Source organism: Leptopilina heterotoma, unplaced genomic scaffold, assembly GCF_015476425.1.
Source record: "Leptopilina heterotoma isolate Lh14 unplaced genomic scaffold, ASM1547642v1 Lhet_60, whole genome shotgun sequence".
NCBI lineage: Eukaryota > Metazoa > Arthropoda > Insecta > Hymenoptera > Figitidae > Leptopilina > Leptopilina heterotoma.
The window spans coordinates 7,755,983-7,777,247 of record NW_025111138.1 but is presented as its reverse complement, the minus strand read 5'-3'; the positions used below and the strand labels follow the sequence as shown (position 1 = coordinate 7,777,247).

General features: G+C 20.6%; 1 protein-coding gene across 1 annotated transcript in view; it reads right to left on the bottom strand.

The window, feature by feature from the left end:
* Positions 1–21,265, bottom strand: part of LOC122509304 (cadherin-99C) — a 198,598-nt gene that overhangs the window by 51,246 nt on the left and 126,087 nt on the right. Inside the window, exon 2 of the mRNA XM_043623263.1 lies at positions 1,619–1,688. Within this exon, the coding sequence (XP_043479198.1) occupies positions 1,619–1,688 (70 nt within the window). The remainder of the gene's footprint in view (positions 1–1,618; positions 1,689–21,265) is intronic.

Genomic DNA, 21,265 nt, shown 5'->3' with positions numbered 1-21,265 from the left:
GTGGCACCGTTTGAGAGTAGTAAAGAGACTTTCGAGAAGCTTTGTACTACTCTTATTGCTCGACCTACGACCATAAGCGATCGGCTCGACCTTTACAGAAGGAACTATCGAGAGAAATGGTCAGGCGGTGCCTGCAAAAGCAAAAGAAGAATAAGAAGAAGAAGAAAAATAAGTGACAACAGAAAATCAGCCGCGGGAATTACCGACACATTGTTGCACTTCGTTTACTCTTGCGGTACATTCGATTTCTGGAATCCAATTTCAAGGCTAAAATCATTTCATGAAACTTTTCCTGGCACAAATGTTATTCTTTGAAAGGAGAAACGATAATTCTCGTGAAGAAATTTGAATAATTAATTAAATAATTAAATCTAAAAATTAATATTTACATAAATAATTAGATTAAAATATTAATAATTAGGCAAAAAGTTGAATTAAAAATTAATAATTAAGTAAATAATTAAATTGGGACATTAATAATTAAATCAATCAATAAATAAAAAATTTAATATATCCATTAACCGAAAAATCCAAGAAAAAAATTCAAAATACAAAATAAAAATATCCAAAGTCAAAAAATCCAAAATAAATAACAAAGTCCAAAATAAATAATGAAATATGTGAAAAAGACACTACACGTTTTTACTTTTTACGCTATAAAATCGGAATTTAAAATCCAATTGTTTACATAAATAATAAAATCTATCACAAAAATTCAATTATTTTCATAAATTAAAAAAAATCTTCACAAAAATTCAATTAAGTTTACCTACTTTCAATTCACAGTCATCGACATGAGTAACTCAAAAAAAATGGACTATTTCATTCAACGCAACCATTTTAATTTTAATATCTCAATTTTTTAATTGCATTTTTAATTTCTTTGGACTTTTTGACCAGGACAAAAAATCCAAGAAATAAGTCCAAAGTGAAACTATTTTTTTTTTTTTACTTTTTTGGATTTTATTTACATTAGATTTTTTGTTTTAGATTTCTTGTCCGGATACCTAATTAAATAACTAAGAAAATTAATAAGTTAATAAATAAACAAGTATACTAACTAAATAACAAAATCGATAAGTCAGCAAATAATTAAGAAATAAATAACTAAATATGTAAATAAATTAACAAATAACTAAATAATTAAATCGGTAAATAATTATTAAATAAATAAATCACTAGGAGAGTAAATATTTTAGTAAATAAATAAATCAGTATACAAATAAAAAATAAATAACTACATAAGTAAATAAATGATAAATTATTAAATAAGTAAACAATTTAATAAATAATTAAATAAATAAATCAAGAAATAATTATCTATAAAATAAATAATTAAGAAAGTAAATAAATTTGCCAAAAGGAAAATACAATCTATATATAACTATGAACCAACTAGAGATAAAAATAGATAAATCAGTAAATAATTAAATAAATACCTATCAATAAATAAATATCAAAATTAATTAATTACACACGGAGGATAATGTGTGCCATTTGGTGAAAGAAGAGAAAAGAAAGGAGCAAAATATAATAAACGATAGTTCATTAATTCTCTATAAATATAATTGATGACTTTTTAATTATCTCAGAACATCTATGGATATAAAATGCTTACCAGCTTTTGAAGTGACATCCCTTAGTAAAAATGTCACGCATAATAAAATGCACCAGACCCTCGTCCGCGCCTGAAACAATGGAAAAATAATCTTTAGAAAAACAAACTCTCGACAGTCAAAACAACATCAAATGTATGACATATGCACCTGGCACATATACTTTAAATTTGTATGTACAGTGCGAAATAGAAAAAAACTCTTTGATTTCAACTCATGCGCGAATGAATAATAAATTCCTGTGTGCTTTTCAACTTTGAATTGTATACCATAAAACATGTAAAAAATATTATATGTTTCAATACGAAATCTGAATAGAAACTAATATTATACACATAATTATAGCTTCTTTACTTAAAAATTTAGTTCTGAAGTTTTTTAAAAAAAATTTGAAATACAACTCTAAGCCGAACTTTAATCTGGAAAACTAAATTTGAACATTGTAATTAAGTTCAAATTTTTTCATCTGGAAATAAATATTTTTTTTAATTGCAGAAATTATTCTTTGAAGTTAAAAAGAATTTAGTTTATTATTAATTTACGTTCTGTAAATCTAATTATTTTTACAGGAATTAAAAAAACTGCTTTTATTTTTGAGCTGAAAAATTTATTTCACGTTTTTTTGCTTTTTTCTTTTTTTTAAAAAATAAACATTCTTCTTTACAAAGCGGAAATATTTTTGGAATTAAAAGGAATAAACTTTATAATTATTCATGTATTTCATAATTAGTGGAAAAAGTCCGTTTCTGTCAGAGACAAAAATAAAAATTTATTTATACTGTGGAATCTGTGGAACAAATAAGTTACAGTCGGGCTATACTTTTTTTTTTGAATTTTTCAAAGAGTGATAAAAGTCAATTTTAATCTGGCATATTAAAATACATTTTTAAAACTACTGGTAAAATTAGTAACAGTCGGGCGTATTAAATTTTTTTTGTAAATTTCAGCATCAGTAGAAAAAGGGAGTTTTATTCAGACGTTACATTAAAAATTTTTTTTAAAAATATTTTTTAAGAAACTTTTTTAATATTTTAAAATACTTGTTTCAAAGTGTCAGTAAGTAGTAAGAGAAAGTTTTAGTCAGACGAATTAAAATTTTTATTAATTTTTTTGGTAAAAATAGTAAAACATTATTTCAATCAAACAATTACGGTAAATGCAGTTACAGTCAGACGAATTGAAATTTTGATATCAGTAGTAACAGACATTTATAGTCAGACACTGAATTAGAAGTTTTAATGTTATTTGTCAGACACTCCATATATATATTTTTTTTTTGTTGAAAGTAGTAAAAGTCAACTTTAGTCAGACTAAATTATAACTTTTTTGTTAGTAATAATAAAAGTTATTACTCAGACTTTGTATTTTTTTTTATTTTAGTTTCCATCAGAAAATTATAGTCAAACGAATATTTAACTTTTGTAATTTTGTGGTACCAGTAGTAAAAGACAATTTTAGTCAGACATTGCAATGTAAATTAGTTTTCTTTTGTAAGTATAAAAAAAAGTTATTCAAAAAACAAATTTCCGTCAGAAAATTTCAGTAAAACAAATATTTAACTTTTGTAATTTTGTGGTACCAGTGGTAAAAGACAATTTTAGTCAGACATTGGATATAAATTATTTCTTTTTTGTAAGTATTAAACAAAGTTATTTAACGGACAAATTTCCGTCAGAAAATTTCAGTAAAATGAATATTAACTTTTGTGATTTTTGGTAGCAGTAGTAAAAGACAATTTTAGTCAGACATTGGATATAAATTATTATCTTTTTTTTAATTTTCATCAGAAAATTCCAGTCAAACGAATATTTAACTCTTATAATTTTTAAAACATATCAGTAGTAAAAGATAGTTTTAGTCAGACATTGGATAAATTCCTAAAGAAATTCGAAAAGAAGAAAAAAATCCCTATCGGAGAATTCATTTTTTTTCTACAGACATCATTAATCGAAAGGATGATAAAAATGATAAAAACCATATCTTAAGATAAGTAAAATATCGAACTGAGTGTAGATAGTGAATTCCCATCTCAAGGCAGGATGGTCGATAAAGTCTTATTGATACCTCGCGTCTGTTGATGTATTTTTCTGATGGCCAAGAGACGGTGCAATGCCGGCCCTTATATACACGCAGCAGACACGTGAGCACACGCTATGATCTGCTTTTCAGAGCACGTCCGTATCTACACGGATAATATTTATGTTGAACGACAACGACGACGACGACTCGGGACCACAAAGTTATAAAAGTGCTATCTTGTAATTTATGACATTGTTCTCCCCTTCCCCGGATATATTACAACCAAACTTATTGACAGTGCAACACAACTGGTACAATTTTAAAAAAAAATTCCACTTTCTCCTTTTTTGTCTATTTTTTCTCAATTTCCATTTCTCTCAATTAAAAGTGTTCACAATTTTTCTAATAAATATCAAATTTATGAAGTAGAAGATTCGTCTGACTGTTACTGCTTTTACTACTGATATAAAATTTTTGCAAGATATTTTTCATTGTCTGACTAAAATTGACTTTTACTACTTTCAAAAATACAAAGTCGTCAGACTTTGTATTTTTGAAAGTAGTAAAAGTCAATTTTAGTCAGACAATGAAAAAAAATCTTTAGTTGTCAGACTATCTCTTTTGCTACATACAAAAATACGACTTTAAATTCAATTTCTGACTATAACTGTCTTTTACTACGGATACTGTAAAAAATTATAAAAATTAAATCCAATGTCTGACTATAACTCTCTTTTACTACTGATACCGAAAATTATAAATATTTAAGATTTATCTGACAGATTTCTTATTTTTCCAGGACATTCATATGTGTAACAGGGTTGCCACAAGTCAGGGAAGTCAAGGAATTCAGGGAAAAGTCAGGGAAATTCGAATTGGTCAGGGAAAAGTCAGGGATTTTTACTAAAAATACTGGAAAAAATTAAATTTTTAGAATTCATAGGAAAATTCTGAATTTTGGTGTCTTTTTTGTTTGCCTTATAAACTATATGAAATTGACAAGAATTCTAATACAAAATTCTAATAAAATTCTTCTCCGAAATTCAATTATTTTCAAAAAATTTAATAAAATTCTTGGCAAAATTTCAATTATTTTCAAAAATTTTCCTCATTGTAAAATATTTTTGATATCTACTATTTTAATAAAAAATTTTCCAAAAGAATTCTATTATTTTTAAACAAAATTTTAATAAAAATTTAACAGAAATTCAATTATTTACCAATTTTGTCGCATCAATTCAATTATTACAAATTTTTTAATAAAGTTTCTCGAAAGAATTCAAATATATAAAGAAAATTGAAAAAAATAGTCTGAAAAATTCAATTTTTCCAAAAATTTTAAATAAAATTTTTTTAATAATTCTATTATTTAAAAAAATGTTGACAAAATTCTTTGCAATAATATTTAGTTCATTAAATTGCAATTTTAATAAAATTTTTCTATACAATTCAATAAGTTTTTAATACATTTCTCCTTAAGAATTCAATTATTTTCATAAATAATACATTTTTTATGGGAATTCAATTATTTTTAAAATTTTTGCTATAATGCTTTATAAGTTTGAAAAATTATAATAAAATCGGTCATAGAATACAATTATTTTCGTAAAATACAACATTTTTTCTAAAAATACAAAATTTTATTGTCAAAAATATTTTTAAAACTCTTCGAAACAATTTTAATTATTTTCGTAAAAAATAAAATTCTTCTAAGCAATTCAATTATTTAAAAAATTTTAATAAAATTCTTCCCAAGAATTTAATTTTTTTTGTCAAAAATAAACATTTTCACAGGAATTCAATTATTTAAAAAAAATTTTTTTTTAATTCTTTGTCAGATTTCAATTATTTTCAATTTTTTAATAAAATTTCTAAATAGAATTTAATGATTTTTAAAAATGTTTTTAAAAATTCTGAAAAATTCAATTATTTAAAAAAATTTAAATAAAATTCTTCACAAGCAATTATTTATTTTCATAAATAATAATATTTTTTTCTGGAATTCAATTACTTTTACAAATAAAATTCTTCACAGGAATTCAATTCTTTAAAAAGATTTTTAATAAAATTCGTTGCAAGAATTTAATTATTTTCATAAAAGTAACAAAACTTTCAAATATACCTACTTTCAAATAATTTCAATTATTTTTATAATATTATTATTATTTTATAATATTATTTCCAGGAATTCCAGGACTTCAAGAACCAGTAGACACCCCGGCAATTCATTTGACTAATCAAATTTTGTATTTTTGAAAGTAGTAAAAGTCAATTTTAGTCAGACAATTAAAAAAATCTTTAGTCATCATACTAACTTTTTTTACTACTTACAAAAAAAACGATTTTAAATCTAATGTCTGACTATAACTGTCTTTCACTACTGATACCGAAAATTATAAAAATTTAAGATTTGTCTGACTGTAATTGCTTTTCCTCTTTTTACCAAAAATTAAACAATTATACAAGAATATTTATATTCATTTGATTGATCAAATTTTGTTCAATTTTATTTTGGTAATTACTGATATTTTTTTTATCTTTTTTCCCATTTAAATTCTCACGATATATTTATAAAAATATTTAGTAATAATTTAAAGCAAATTACAAAAATAATTAGTAAAATTAACTTCATTTTTTTATAATTTCTGGAATAAATTCTATTTTTTTCGAATTTCAGTAAAAAATTACAATTATATTCTGGAGTTTTAGTTTTTTCGGAATAAAGAAGAGAAAAATTAAGTAAATTAAAGATTTAGAAAATTTCCGAACAAAAAAAAAGACAATATTTCGTCACAAAGTTCTGTTAATAAAATATAAAGTCCATCAGTGTGTAGACGAATGTTATCAAAATCTCAGATAAAATTCTTGTTCTTATTTAAATGAAATAGTAAACAAAAAAGGGGTTTAATTAAACTAATTCAATTAGTGGTTTCTTGAATTGATAAGATAATTAAGATTATCAAACTGTCTTCAAGAATGCTATATATAGTACTATCGATAATTAATGAATACTTTGAGTTTTAACGATAAAGAAAAATTTCCATTAGCTCTTGTATTCAATACTTCGATTTTATTTATAATGTTAAAAAAAATAAGTATAAAATATAACCAAATAGAAAAAATTATAAATATTAGGTAATAAATAAATAATAAAATAAAAAATAAAAATGAACAAATAGAGTAAAAATTAAAAAAATTTATATTATAAAAAAGGATTTCAAAAGAAAAACCCAAATTTCAGCAAAAAAAAAATCGAAGAGGAATTTTCAGGAAAAAAAACAGAGTAAAAAAATAAATAGTTTTATATTTATTAAATTTTTTGAAGATCTTGCCTTCAGAATGGAAACTTTAGTATTAGATGAAAATAACAAATGAAAATAGATGTTATAACATGTCAAGGACTTCCCTTGTGAACGTAATACGTCAGATGTGAAATAACAAACATATTATAATGTATGTTAATATTCTTGTTCACGGAGCAACGGACATAGGGTAATGAGAATGATGTTTTCAGCAGTGAAAACAATGTTATCTGAATTGAATAATCTTTTGAAAAGTTTCTTTAGGTATTTCTCACCTGAAAACTTCTTCTCCACTTGCCAATCAAATATTTTTATAACAGCATTTCTTCTGAATGGTAATAATAATAAGAATAATATTATTATTATTATATTACTCTCGACATGGATCGAGATTGAAAATAAATTTATCAACATCTCTATTAGCTTTATTAAAATTTATACATTTTCTTCACATTCTACCGTAGACGAAAATTATTCCATCATGAGAAAATTTAAATATCATGGCAAATGAATTTCTTAATTTAATATAAATATATAACTCGAAAACAATATTTTGCAAAGTTTATACAGTATAAATTATATAGACACAAAAAATATAGTCTGTTATAAAAATTACAAATTTAAAATTAGTTCCTTATAAATTATGGTAGAAAAACAAATTAAATAATTATTTAATTTTTCCTTATAGATTTTTATTAAAATGTTTGAAAATAATTTAATTTTAAAGAATTTTATGGAACTCTTGTGGAAATAATAAAAATTCTTTTGAGGAATCCAATAATTAAAATTAATACCTACATTTTTTCATTTCAATATTATAGCGTAAAAAGTTTATTCTTTGTATAAATCATAACACATCGCATTTTTTTTTTTGTCAGTCGTATAATTTATCCAAGTCGATAAAATTGATCGCACATTGGATGCATTTTACCGTATCGATTTGATTTTTTAAAATATATTCTTCCTTCAATAAAGACACATTGAGAAATGCAACCCATTTAGCTACAATATTGTAGAGAACTCCCCAACGAGAAAATATTTATAAGTCCATCGTATGGTTTCACATGCAATGCATGCACACACGATATAGAAGTTAAAAGCCATGAAATTGAGAGCATTTTTCAAAAACAAAGCCAAAGAAAGTCTTCATTCTTCAACAATAACAAAAAAAAATAAAATAAAACTATTTCTAAAATATATACACAATTTATTTATTAATAAACTATTTATTTATTCATTATTTATTTAATTAGATAATAATTTATTTTTTACTACTTTTTACTGAATGCTATTAAATAACTGGTTCAAATTTGAATTTGTTTTCCTAAAAATGATTAATTTTAATTATTTTCTTTAATTATTTATTGAAAACATTTATTTCTATTATTTATTTAAAATAGTCAGACTTTGTACATTTTTTGTCAATAGCAAAGATTAGTTATAGTCAGACGTATATTTAACCTTGTACAATTTTTGTCATTAGTAGTAGAAGCAGTTTCAGTCAGACACTGTTGTATATTTTTGGGCATCAGTAGTAAAGGTCAGTTACAGTCAGACATTGAATGAACAATACCTATTTTATTCTATAAGTAATAAAAGAAGTTATTCGTAGTCAAATTTTGTACATTTTTTGTCAGTATAGTAAAGATCTTTTTTATTCAGACAATTTGAAATATTGCAAAAAAATTTATCAGTAGTAGAAGCAGTTATACAGTCAGACGAAAAGTTTATTTGTTTTAATTATTTATTTCAATTATTTTTTTTAATTATATTGGTTTCAATTATTTATTTCAACTATTCATTTAAATTACATATTTATACTTAAAAAAAACAACTTTCAAGGTCACAACAATTACTTTGCGACGACAAGTGAAACTTGAGCGTTTAAAAAATGATTGCGTAGAAAATAAAGTTGTTTTAATTGACCGTGAAAGATATAAAGATTTCATGTATATATTACAGTTTCAATTAACTTTACGCTCGAGATTCACGAACAATGATTGTTGAAAATACTAATTGACCCCACAAGTCATTAACTATAACGAAAAATGTAAGTTTTTTTTTTTTTTTAAGAAAAATATCTCGTCGCTAATTAGCCATTTAAGATGGAGAATAATTCTTGAAATAAGTCATCTCTTCTTTGAAATGTACTTTCACAATTTTCTCCAAAGGACAAACTTTTAATCCATATATTAAATAAACATGAAGAACTAATATCTTTAAAAATACAAAATTTTAAAATATTTTAATTTCAAATTAAAAAAACGTTTGACAATTTCCAAAACAAATTAATAATAAATAAATAAAAATTTTTGAATTTTTAGAAAATAAAGGAAAAAATTTTACTCAAAAAAAAATGTTCCATTATATTTTTACGAATTTCTTTAATTGTAAAATTATTCAAAAACATTAATAATTTCATTTCTTAAATAAATATTTAATTATTATTTTTTCACAGGAATTAAGACATTCAAAAATTCCAAATTCAAACCTTTTTGAAATTAATTTTGGGAAATTTCAATTATTTCTCAACTATTAAATTAAAATTCTTCAAAAAATCGATTTTTTAAGAAAATTATTTATTAAATTTAATTATTTTTCAATTATAAAATTAAAATTCTTTGAAAACTCAATGTTTTGGAAAATTATATTTAAAAAATTCAATTTCTTTTCAATTTATTAAATTAAAATCCTTTAAAAAATCGATTTCATGTAAAATTGTTTGTAAAATTCAATATTGTTTTCAATTATTAAATTAAAATTCTTTCAAATGTCGATTTTATTGAAAAATTTTATTCTAAAATTCTATTATTTTTCCATTATTTTATTAAAATGTTTACAAAAATCGACTTTTTCGGATTTTTTTGTTTAAATTAAATTATTTTTCAATTATTAAATTGAAATTCTTTGAAAAATAAACTTTTCAGAAAATTTTTTTGGAATATTTCAATTATTTCTCAACTATAAAATTAAAATTCATCAAAAAATCGATTTTTTAGAAAAATTAGGTATTCGTTAAATTCAATTATTTTTCAATTATGAAATTAAAATTCTTTCAAAACATAATTTTTTTGGAAAATCCTTAAAAAATTCAATTTTTTTTTAATTTATTAAATTAAAATTCTTTAAAAAATCAATTTCATATAAACTTGTTTGTAAAATTCAATTTTTTTCAATTATTAAATTAAAATGCTTTCAAAAGTCGATTTTATTGAACATTTTTTTCTTAAAATTCAATTATTTTTCAATTATTAAATTAAAATTCATTAAAAAATCAATTTTTCCGAAAAAATTTTTTGAAAATTTTAAATTTTTCTTAACTATTCAATTAAAATACTTTGGAAATTCAATTTTTTGTTAAATTTTATGTAAAATTCAATTATTTTTCAATTATGAAATTAAAATTCTTTGAAAACTCAATTTTTTGGAAAATTCTTTAAAAAATTCAATTTCTTTTCAATTTATAAAATTAAAATTCTATAAAAAATCGATTTCATGTAAAATTGTTTGTGAAATTCAATTTTTTTCAATTATTCAATTAAAATTCTTTAAAATGTCGATTTTATTGAAAATGAAAATTTGAATTTTTAGAAAATAAAGGAAAAAATTTTACTCAAAATAAATGTTCCGTTACATTTTTACCAATTTCTTTAATTGTAAAATTATTCAAAAACATCAATAATTTCTTTTTTTAAATAAATATTTAATTTATTATTATTTTTCCACAGGAATTAAGACATTCAAAAATTTCAAATTCAAACCTTTTTGAAATTAAACAACTTATAAAAGTATTTTGCTATAAAACTTGAAGATATTGATTGCTCCGAGTCGAAGACTCGGAGTGATCGATTTCTTCATGTTTTATAATAATTTATAATAATTAAAAATTATTTCGAAGAAATTTATAAAAAAAAATTGTAAATAATAGAATTCCTGTGGAATTTTTAATATTTTTGACAATAATTTATTGTTTGTGTACAATTTTATTAATTTTTTTTTTAAATAATTAAATTCGGAAAATTTTATAAAAATAGTAGATATTGAAAATAATTGAAATTAGGACAAGAATTTTATTGCTATTTTTGAAAATAATTGAACTTTGAGGAAAAATTTTGTTATTTACAAAGATAATTGGGATTTTGACGAGAATTCTTTTTTTAATTTTAAATATAATTGAATTTTATGAGAAGAATTTTATTACTTTTGAAAATAATTGAATTTCTGCAATAATTTATTTGCAATTTCTCCAAAATTGAATTATTTTAGTATTTTCAAAAAAAATTTGAATTTAAAATTTTAAAATTTTATTATTTTTAAAATTGATAATTTTATTTTAAAAATTAAGTAGAAAGTTAACCGCGCGCTTTAGCGCGCGAATTGTTGCTAATTAAATATTAAATAGTAGTAAATAGTATTAAATATTAGTAAATATTGGTAAATAGTAGTAAATAGTCCAAAAAAATTCAAACAGTACCCACAATAATTTTACCAATTATTTCAGAGTGAGGTTAAATGGAAAAAAATTTCAATTATGATTATATATCGAATAAGTTGATTATTACTTGAATAGAAAATGTAGTGTGCTACGATCATTAAATACTTTTCAGCGTATTATAAGTTCCCATCGTTTATTTTTCTCCTTTCTAATCACTTTTCGTTCAATTCACATTCGCATGGTATATAATAGTTGGAAATGGACTACTAATTTGTTCCATAGCCAAGAACCGTTACTAAACATAAGATATTCTAAACTGAGGTCTACATAACCACTATTTCAATTACCTAACGATGTGTAAGAGTCGGACATTGTTTGTACACAAGGTGGTCATTTAAATGATGTAAAACACTTTGTATAGCCATAATTATCTGACTTTTTTTTTCATCCAAAGTTTTCTAGGAAAACGTTTTTTCACCTGTACACCCCTTGTTAACTGTAATTATCATAATTAGAAAAATCCATTCAAACTACCTGTCTCGCATTATTAAATATGCAATTTATTTATGAAATGTTTATTCTCAATCAATTATTATCAAAGTTTTATTAAATTATTATGTCTTATCGATTTTCATTTTTTTTTTTTTTTGAAACGGAAATATAAAATATTCCTGAACTTTTGGATGTTTTTATATCTTTTTTTCATGTTATCAAAAAAAAAAAATACTTCTAAATATTTTTTGTAATAGAATTCAAATCTTAAAAAAATTTTTTCTGATACAATTCAATTTGTAAAAACATTTTCTAATAAAATTCAATTACTGAAAACTTTTTCCTCATAAAATACAATTACTAAACATTTTTTCCTAATAAAATTCAATAAATAAATATTTTTTCCTCATAAAATTCAATTACTAAACATTTTTTCCTAATAAAATTCAATAAATAAATATTTTTTCCTAATAAAATTCAATTACTAAACCTTTTTTCTTGATAAAATTCAATTACTGAATTTATTTTTCTAATAAAATTCAATTAGTGAAAAATTTGTCCTCATAAAATTCAATTACTAAACATTTTTTCCTAATAAAATTCAATTTTATACTGAAATTTCTTTTTCTAATAAAATTCAATTACCCAAAATTTTTTCTTAGTCAAATTCAATTTCTGGATTTATTTTACTAATAAAATTCAATTACCAAAAAAATTTTTCCTAATAAAATTCAATTACTAAACATTTTTTCCTAATAAAATTCAATTATTAAATTTCTTTTTCTAATAAAATTCAATTACCAAAAAAATTTTTCCTAATAAAATTCAATTACTAAACATTTTTTCCTAATAAAATTCAATTATTGAATTTCTTTTTCTGATGAAATTCAATTACTGAAAACTTTTTCCTCTTAAAATTCAATTACTGAAAATTTTTTTCTCATAAAATTAAATTTGATTTACACCTTTTTACTAAATAATAATCCCAGGTGAAAAAGTTCCCGGGAATTTGACACGGAAATTCCCGGGAGTCTTCCTGGGAGAGTCCAGAGAATTTCTCGAGAGTCACTCCCGGGAATTTCTCAGTCCAATTCCCGGGAAAATTTTTACCTGGGAAAAATCAATTTTAAAACTCGCCTTTTCTAATAAGATAAACAAAATATTTTCTTCTTTAAAAAAATTAAATCTTCAATAATTATCATTTAACAATAAATTAAAATTTTCTACTAATAAATAAAATTTGTAAACCTGTAAAAAAAATTTTTATTATCCTTTTCGAACTCAGAAAATAAAACTTAAAATATTATTTAGCTTTCTAGTAAACACGTATATATACTAAAATGGAGCAAATATTTCATTCAGACAATATTTACTCTCTAAAGAAGTTAAACACAACTTTATACTGAAATCCTGACGGACTATTTTGAATTTACGAAAATTATAAGTTAAAATTACTAGTTTTATTCAAATATTTCCCTAATGTAAATTGATAGAAAAAAATTAATATCTCTTTTGAGTAGATTTTTTCCAATTCTCACTCTTTACACTGAGAAAAAAATGTATTTTCTTCAAATAAACAATTATTTATCTATTTAGCAAATAAATATTTATTGGTATCAAATAATTTCTATTTAATTTTAATTTCATTTCATTTTCATTTCGCCTTTCTCTCATTTTAATTTCATTTTAATTTCATTTTAATTTCATTTTTAATTTAAGGTAATTAAATTTATTGTAATTGAAAAGTTAAATAAATGAATTAAAAAATAAAAATTTAATTTAATACTTATAAAATTAATTAATTTAGTAGATTTTCTTTAATTTATTAAAAGACTTTAGTTTCTTGGATACAAATTATTACAAATATATTATCGATGCAAATTATTAATTATTACGTACATTGATTTTTTTATGTAACAATTTTTTTTCCACCTTTTTGCTATTTTCTGAAAATAATTCGCCTTTCCCTCTATATTTTAATAGAAAAAAAGGACTGTGATCTCTGAGCGGGAGTTGACTTATAATTGAATTAATATATCAGTGATAATAATTGTCTGGAATGCTGAATTTTTTTTTCTCAAAAACCTTCTATAATGAATCTAGTCAACGATAAAATGGTTTTTTAAAAAAAGCGGGTTTTTATTACAGTAACTGAAAGTTAAATTGATTACTTATATGAAAGTCGCGTTAATAAAAGAAAATTTATGTATGCTTTTTGATATCTCTAGGCACTTAGGTGTGGAATATTATATTCAAAAAAATACGCAGAATCGAGAAAACATATCTAATTTGTTTTTTATATAAATTATTAATCAGATCATTGATAATAAATGCGCGTGTTTGTTTGCAATATGAACATTAATTAGAAACTTTGATTATAAGGTGTGAAGCATTATAGATCTTGAAATTACTATTATTAAAACTAATGTATTATTTATTTTAAAAAATAATTACATCTATTATCTATTCTAAAAAATAATTATATATATTATCTATTTTTTTATTACTTTTATTAATTTTATTCATTTAGATTCATTATTTTTAATTCGTTATTCGAAATGTATTATAATTATCAATTATTTTTTTTAAGAATTTTCGAATTAAATTATTTAAAACTTTAAGCATTTTTAAAGAAAAATAATGCATAATTAATAATTTTCTTAAATAAAAATAAAAATATTTTTATACTTTTGGTTCTCTTACATTTTCGAGGAATTTAATTTTAAAACCTTTTAAAATTTAATTAATTCCTAAAATTCCTGTTATAACGGCTTTAAATATTCAATTATTTTCTAAAATTTTAACTGGACTTTTTTTAAAATCAATTTCTATCAAAATTCAACGACGAGAATTGAATTATTTAATTGGAATAATTTTTGTAAATTCATAAAATAATTTATTTTCAAAAATCCAATTATATTTATAGAAAATTTTTACAGATGAAAAAATTAAATTCTTTAAAATATAAAATTTTACTAAATTTCCAATTGTTTCAATTTTTTAAAATTATTTTCGAGAATTCAAGTATATTTTCAACAAATTTTAATTACTATTTTTCAAAAACCTAATTTCTTCAGAATTTTCAAATTAAATCTTTCAAATTTCAATCATTTTTTATAAAATAAATATTTAAATACTTATTGTTCTTTATTTGCTTAAAATTTCGAAATACTTTCAATGTAAAACCATTGGAAAAATTTTTTATGAAAATTCGAACGGCAAGTCTTCCAAAATTCAATTATTTTTTATTGAATTTTTGAATAATATTATTCAAAAATTTTAATTAGAAATTTTAAAGATTACTTAGGTTTTTAGAAATTTTAATAATTCAAATTATTCTGAAATTTGTTAAATTTCTTAATATTTATTTCATTAATTATTAAAAATAGTGGATTTACAGACAAATTTTAGTTAAAAACAGTAAAAAAAATTGAATTTTGGAAAAATTAGAATTGATTGCATAAATTAAATTATTTTCAAAAATAATCAAATTATTTTTAAAAATTTTAATAAAATTCTTGGCAAAATTCAATTTTTTTAAAAATTTTTAATAAAATTCTTACCAAATTCAATTTTTAAAAAATTTTTAATAAAATTCTTGACAAAATTTGAATTATTTATTTTTGCATTTAAATAATTGAATTCTAGTAGAATTTTCTAATAAAAATTAATTTAAAAATTAATTTCAGTTAAAATTTTAGATTTGAATTTTTTTTTCAAATTATTCAAATATTTAAATAATATTTGAATATTAAAAGAATTTTAAAAAAGTTAAATTAAATTTTTTTCTGAGAAATTATTTGAAGTGTTTATTTTTTAATACGTCTTCAATTAAAGAATTTCTGAATAATTGAAATTTTGTAAAATTTAATTGTAAACAAATGGATTTGAAAATTCTCAAAGAGAACTTTTTCGAAAATTATTAATGATAATTGATTTAAAGAAGAATTTTATTTAAAAATTCTAGAAAATAATAATTGAATTAAAATTATGAAAATAATTTTGAAAAAATTAGAGTAAAAATATTTCTATTATATAAAATAATGATCTTATCACTCGGTTATCTTTAAAAATAAAAATCTTTAAAAATGAATGAACTCCGAGTCGAAGACTCGGAGTAATCGATTTCTTCATGCTATTTATTTAAGTAGTAAACGGGTAAAGTTTAAGTAGTAAATTTATATAATAAAATATTCTTATAAATTGTTAAATTTCAAGTAACCTTAATTTAAAAATATTTGAATAAATTTTACAGACTTTTTAGAGCGTAAAATTATATTTTGTCAATCGTATTATTCTTTTGTCCTTTTTTGATTTTTTTTAGTTATAAAGAACTAAACTTGAGATCAGTTATTAATTGGTTATTATTTACTAATCTTGTTATTTATATTTTCATAAGAAATGAAAAAGGTCTTGTATTTTTTTTTTTATTGTTCCCATCATTATTATTATTTATTATAAAAAAAAAGAATTCAGACCATAACTATAAGTTTGAATTGCCTTTTGATTTTTGATTTTTCATTAAGATTGTATATTATAAATTGTTAATCGAGTGCAATGCACCTTTTTCTCGTGTATCTATATGTTGGCATTGAAAGCGGAAGGAGGGTTCGTGTCTCCGACTGGTAGACCACAACGGCCAAGGACAGGTGTATCCTAGCTCATAATTTGCTCCTCATTTATGCATATTGTCAGTTCATGTGCAATATACAGAATATATATGTACACATTCATAAAGGATTGTCCCTGTATGTATATATTCACACTTCGTGCGAATCTATTTAACAGTAAAATGACATCTTCCGGGATGATTATTGTTATTATCAACACCTATTCACACTGTCGGCAGATGATCATTAATCAATTCTCATATTTTATTTATTTTTCTCCAGGTTCTATTTCATATCCAATTTTTTGAATTTAATAATTAATATAATTAATGGACTGACTTCTCACTCACTTTTATAAAAAAAAATTAGCAATTTTAAAAATAATAGATACGTAAAAATTTTTAATTCAATTTTTTTTTTTATAAAAATAAAATATGAATTGAAATATATAGTTGTAATATTATTATAATATACTCTGACATAAGGAATTCAGGGAAAAGTTATACGAGTTTTTATTAAAAGTATTGAAAAAATTAAATTTTTAGAATTCATAAGAAAATTCTGAATTTTTGTCTCGTAAACTATAAAATTACCACGAATTTTAATACAAAACCTTCAATTTTTTAAATTTCTTTTTAAATAACTTAATTCTTGAACAACAATCATAAAATAAATTAATTACATATTTAATGAATAATTTTATATATCTCAAAATTAATTCAATTTTAAAAGAGTTGCGTTTACAATTTTCATAAATAAATAAACTTCAAAAGGTTTGAATTTGAAATTTTATAAAATTCCAATGTTAAATGAATTTAATTAGAAATTTTAATGAACTCAGATTTTTGAAAAACTTTAATAATTAAAAATTTTCTAAAATTAGATAAATATAACAATATAGTATATTTAATTAGATTTAAAAAATAATGGACTTTTAGAAGAATTTTAGATAAAAACACTAAAAAAATGGAATTTTGAAAAAGTTACAAATGATTGCAGAAATTCAATTATTTTCAAAAATAATCAAATTCTTATCACAAAATTCAATTATGTTCAAAATTTGCCAAAAAATCTCGACAAAATCGCAATTATTATCTTTATAAATAAAAAAATTCTTCAAAATCCAATTATTTTGAAGAATTTTAATAAAATTCTTGTCAAAATTTCAATTATTTCCAAAGAAAATAAACTCGTTGCAGAATTTTCAATTCTTTTTAATACAATTTTAATCGAATTCCTCGAAAAATGTAATTTTTCTTCAAAATTTTATTAAAATTCGTCAAAAGAATTGAATTACTTAAATTTTGTGGATGAAATTCTTTATGAAAATACAATTTTAAGAAACATTCAATTATAAATTATTTATTTTTGTATTTAAATAATTAAATTCTCGTAGAATTTTCGAATAAAAAATGATTTAAAAATGAATTTAATATAAAATTTTAAATAATAATTGAATATTAAAAACATTACAGCATGAATTTTGAGTAATAATTAGATTTTAAAAAGGTTTCAAATTAAAATGTTTGACAATCTAAATGTTTTATACTTTTAATTAATAATTCTGTTTTTTTATAAATAATAAAATTTTTTACAGGGGTTCAATGATTTTCAAAAATAATAAAATTCTTTTTTGGAATTCCATTATTTTTATAAATAATATAAGATTCATCTACGAATTTTAATTATTTTGATAAATAAATAAACGCATCGATGAATTTCAATTATTTTTAATACAATTTTCATTCACTTTCTCGAAAAATGTAATTGTTCTTAAAATTTTTATTAATATTCGTCAAAAGAATTTAATTATTTAAAAAATTTTGTGATAAAATTCTTCATGAGAATTCAATTTTAAGAAATGTTTAATTTATTCAATAAATTATTTTTTTGTATTTAAATAATTGAATTTTAGTAAAACTTTTTAATAAAAATTTATTTAAAAATGAATTTCAGTTACAATTTTAGGTAATAATTCAAATTCTTCTGAAATTAGTTAAATTTTTCAATACATATATTTAATTAATTATTAAAAATAAAAGATTTATAGAAGAATTTTATTTAAAAACACTAAAAAACATTTTATTTTGGAAAAATTACAAATATTTGCAGAAATTCACTTATTTTAAAAAGTAATAAAATTCTTCGCAGATATTCAATTATATTAACAAAATTAAAAGAAATTCTCTTCAAAATATCAATTATTTTTATAAATAATAAAATTCTTCCCCAAAATTAAATTATTTTTAAAATTTTTTTAAAAATTCTTGACAAAATTTCAATTATTGTAAAAAAATTTTGATGTAATTTATTTATTAGAATTTAATAATTATTTTCAATACATTTTTAATTAAATTTCTCGAAAGAATTTAATTATTTTCATAGATTTTAATGAAATTTTTCGTAATAATTCAATTATTTTCAAAAATTTTAATAAAGTTCGTTATAAAAATTGAATTTTAATAAAATTCTTTGCAATAATTCAATTATGTTCATAAATGATAAAAATCATTGCAGAATTTTCAATTATTTTTAATACAATTTTAATCGAATTCCTCAAAAAATGTAATTATTCTTAAATGTTATTAAAATTCGTCGAAGGAATTCAATTATTTAAAAATTTGTTGATAAAATTATGTACAAGAATTAAATTTTAAGAAACATTCAATTAATCAATAATATATTTATTTTTGTATTTAAATAATTGAATTCTTGTTGAATTTTCTAATAAAATCTGAGTTTTTCATACTTTTAAGTTAACTAACAATTCTGTAGAATTTATTTTTTAGAAAAAGTTTAATTGAATTTTTTTTTGTGAATTATTTGATGTTTTTATTTTCGAAGCTATATTTTTATTAAAGAATTTCCGGATAATTAAAATTTCGAAAAATTTGAATTGTTAAGAAATAGATTTGAAAATTCTCAAAGAACTTTTTCAAAAATTATTAAAAATTGATTAAAAGAAAAATTTTTGGCAAAAATTCTAAAAAATTATTATTGAATTGAAATGATGATTAAACATTTATTTTAAAAAAAAGTTATTAATAATAACAGTAAAAGTATCAAAAACAATTGTAATAATCACAAAAAATTAATTAAAACGCATTCTATTGATCATTACTTCAAATTGAATAATTGTATTTGTGTTTGAAACTTAGGTAATAATACTCTCACTTTTGCTCTTAGTGGATATCCTGATTCATCTCTTGTTTGCTACATGAAGTGACGATAGATTTTAATTAAAATGCAATTTGAAGCGTTCAAACGGAAAAAAAAGAAGTACAAACATAATATACCAGCTTCTGTATTTCATTACTAAATCACTTTGAATAAATTATTTTCCAGTTTTAAAATTCAACTCACAGTTATCAAAAAACTACTATAAATAAAAACAAGTTATTAAAACTATTTTTTCCATTTTTTTTATTTTCAATTTCAATGATATGAAAATAATTAGAAATTTCTAAATTTAGAAGGGAGGCATTTTTAATTAGTCGCATTTTATTTATTTTGTTTTTAATATGTCAAAGAGATGATAACCCATTACAAATACCTATATACATTTGCTAAAGAGGGAGACAAAAAAAATGAGAGAAATAAAGCAACCAGTTTGAACGGATATTTATTATTTTAAATATTTATAATACAACTTAAACTTGCGATATTCAATAACGGGAAATCGAGAAAGTATTTTTAAATTAGCATTTAGCATTATGTCTAAAACATAACGTTTTCTCGATAAATGCAAATATTTTAAATTTAATTACACTTTGATAAGAGTGAGCGAATTTTCAATCTATTAAATTTGCGTAAAGGCATTTATAGTTGAAGTGATTTTATTAGAGGCAAGTAAAATCAATAATAATTTTTATATATTCATTTATACAGGAATTTTAGTAAGACATTTCTTTTTCTAAATAACAATTTGAATTTCTTTTGAATAGCTACTTGCAATAAAGTTTGCAACAACTGTTCTAATTGGGAGATAATTTATAATTAAATTACAGGCAAAATTAAATAAATAAATAAATTTTTTGAAAATGTGAACGATTTATTTTTGAAATATTTAACTATTATTATTTTTCCATAGAAATTCAAATTTTCAATAATTTAAAATTTAAACCTTTTTGAAATTAATCAACTTTAAAAATATTGTTATAAAACATGAGATTTCTCTGAGTCGAATATAACCGAGCGATAAAATGATTATTTTATTTTATAAGAATATTGTTACTGTAACTTCTTCAAAATTATTTTCATCATTTCAATTCAATCATTATTTTCTAGAATTTTTAACAAAAATTTTTCTTTTAATCAATTATTTTTAATAATTTTTGAAAAAGTTCTTTGAGAATTTTTAAAATCTATTTCTTTACAATTCAAATTTTTCGAAATTTTAATTATCCGGAAATTCTGTTTAGAAAATAAAAACATCAAATAATTCACAAAAAAAAAATTCAATTAAACTTTTTCTAAAAAATAAATTCTACAGAATTGTTAGTTAAAAGTATGAAAAATTCAGATTTTATTAGAAAATTCAACGAGAATTCAATTATTTAAATACAAAAATAAATATATTATTGATTAATTGAATGTTTTTTAAAATTTAATTCTTGTACATAATTTTATCAACAAATTTTTAAATAATTGAATTCCTTTGACGAATTTTAATAACATTTAAGAATAATTACAATTTTCGAGGAAATCGATTAAAATTTTATTAAAAATAATTGAAAATTTTGCAATGATTTTTATTATTTATAAAAATAATTGAATTATTGCAAAGAATTT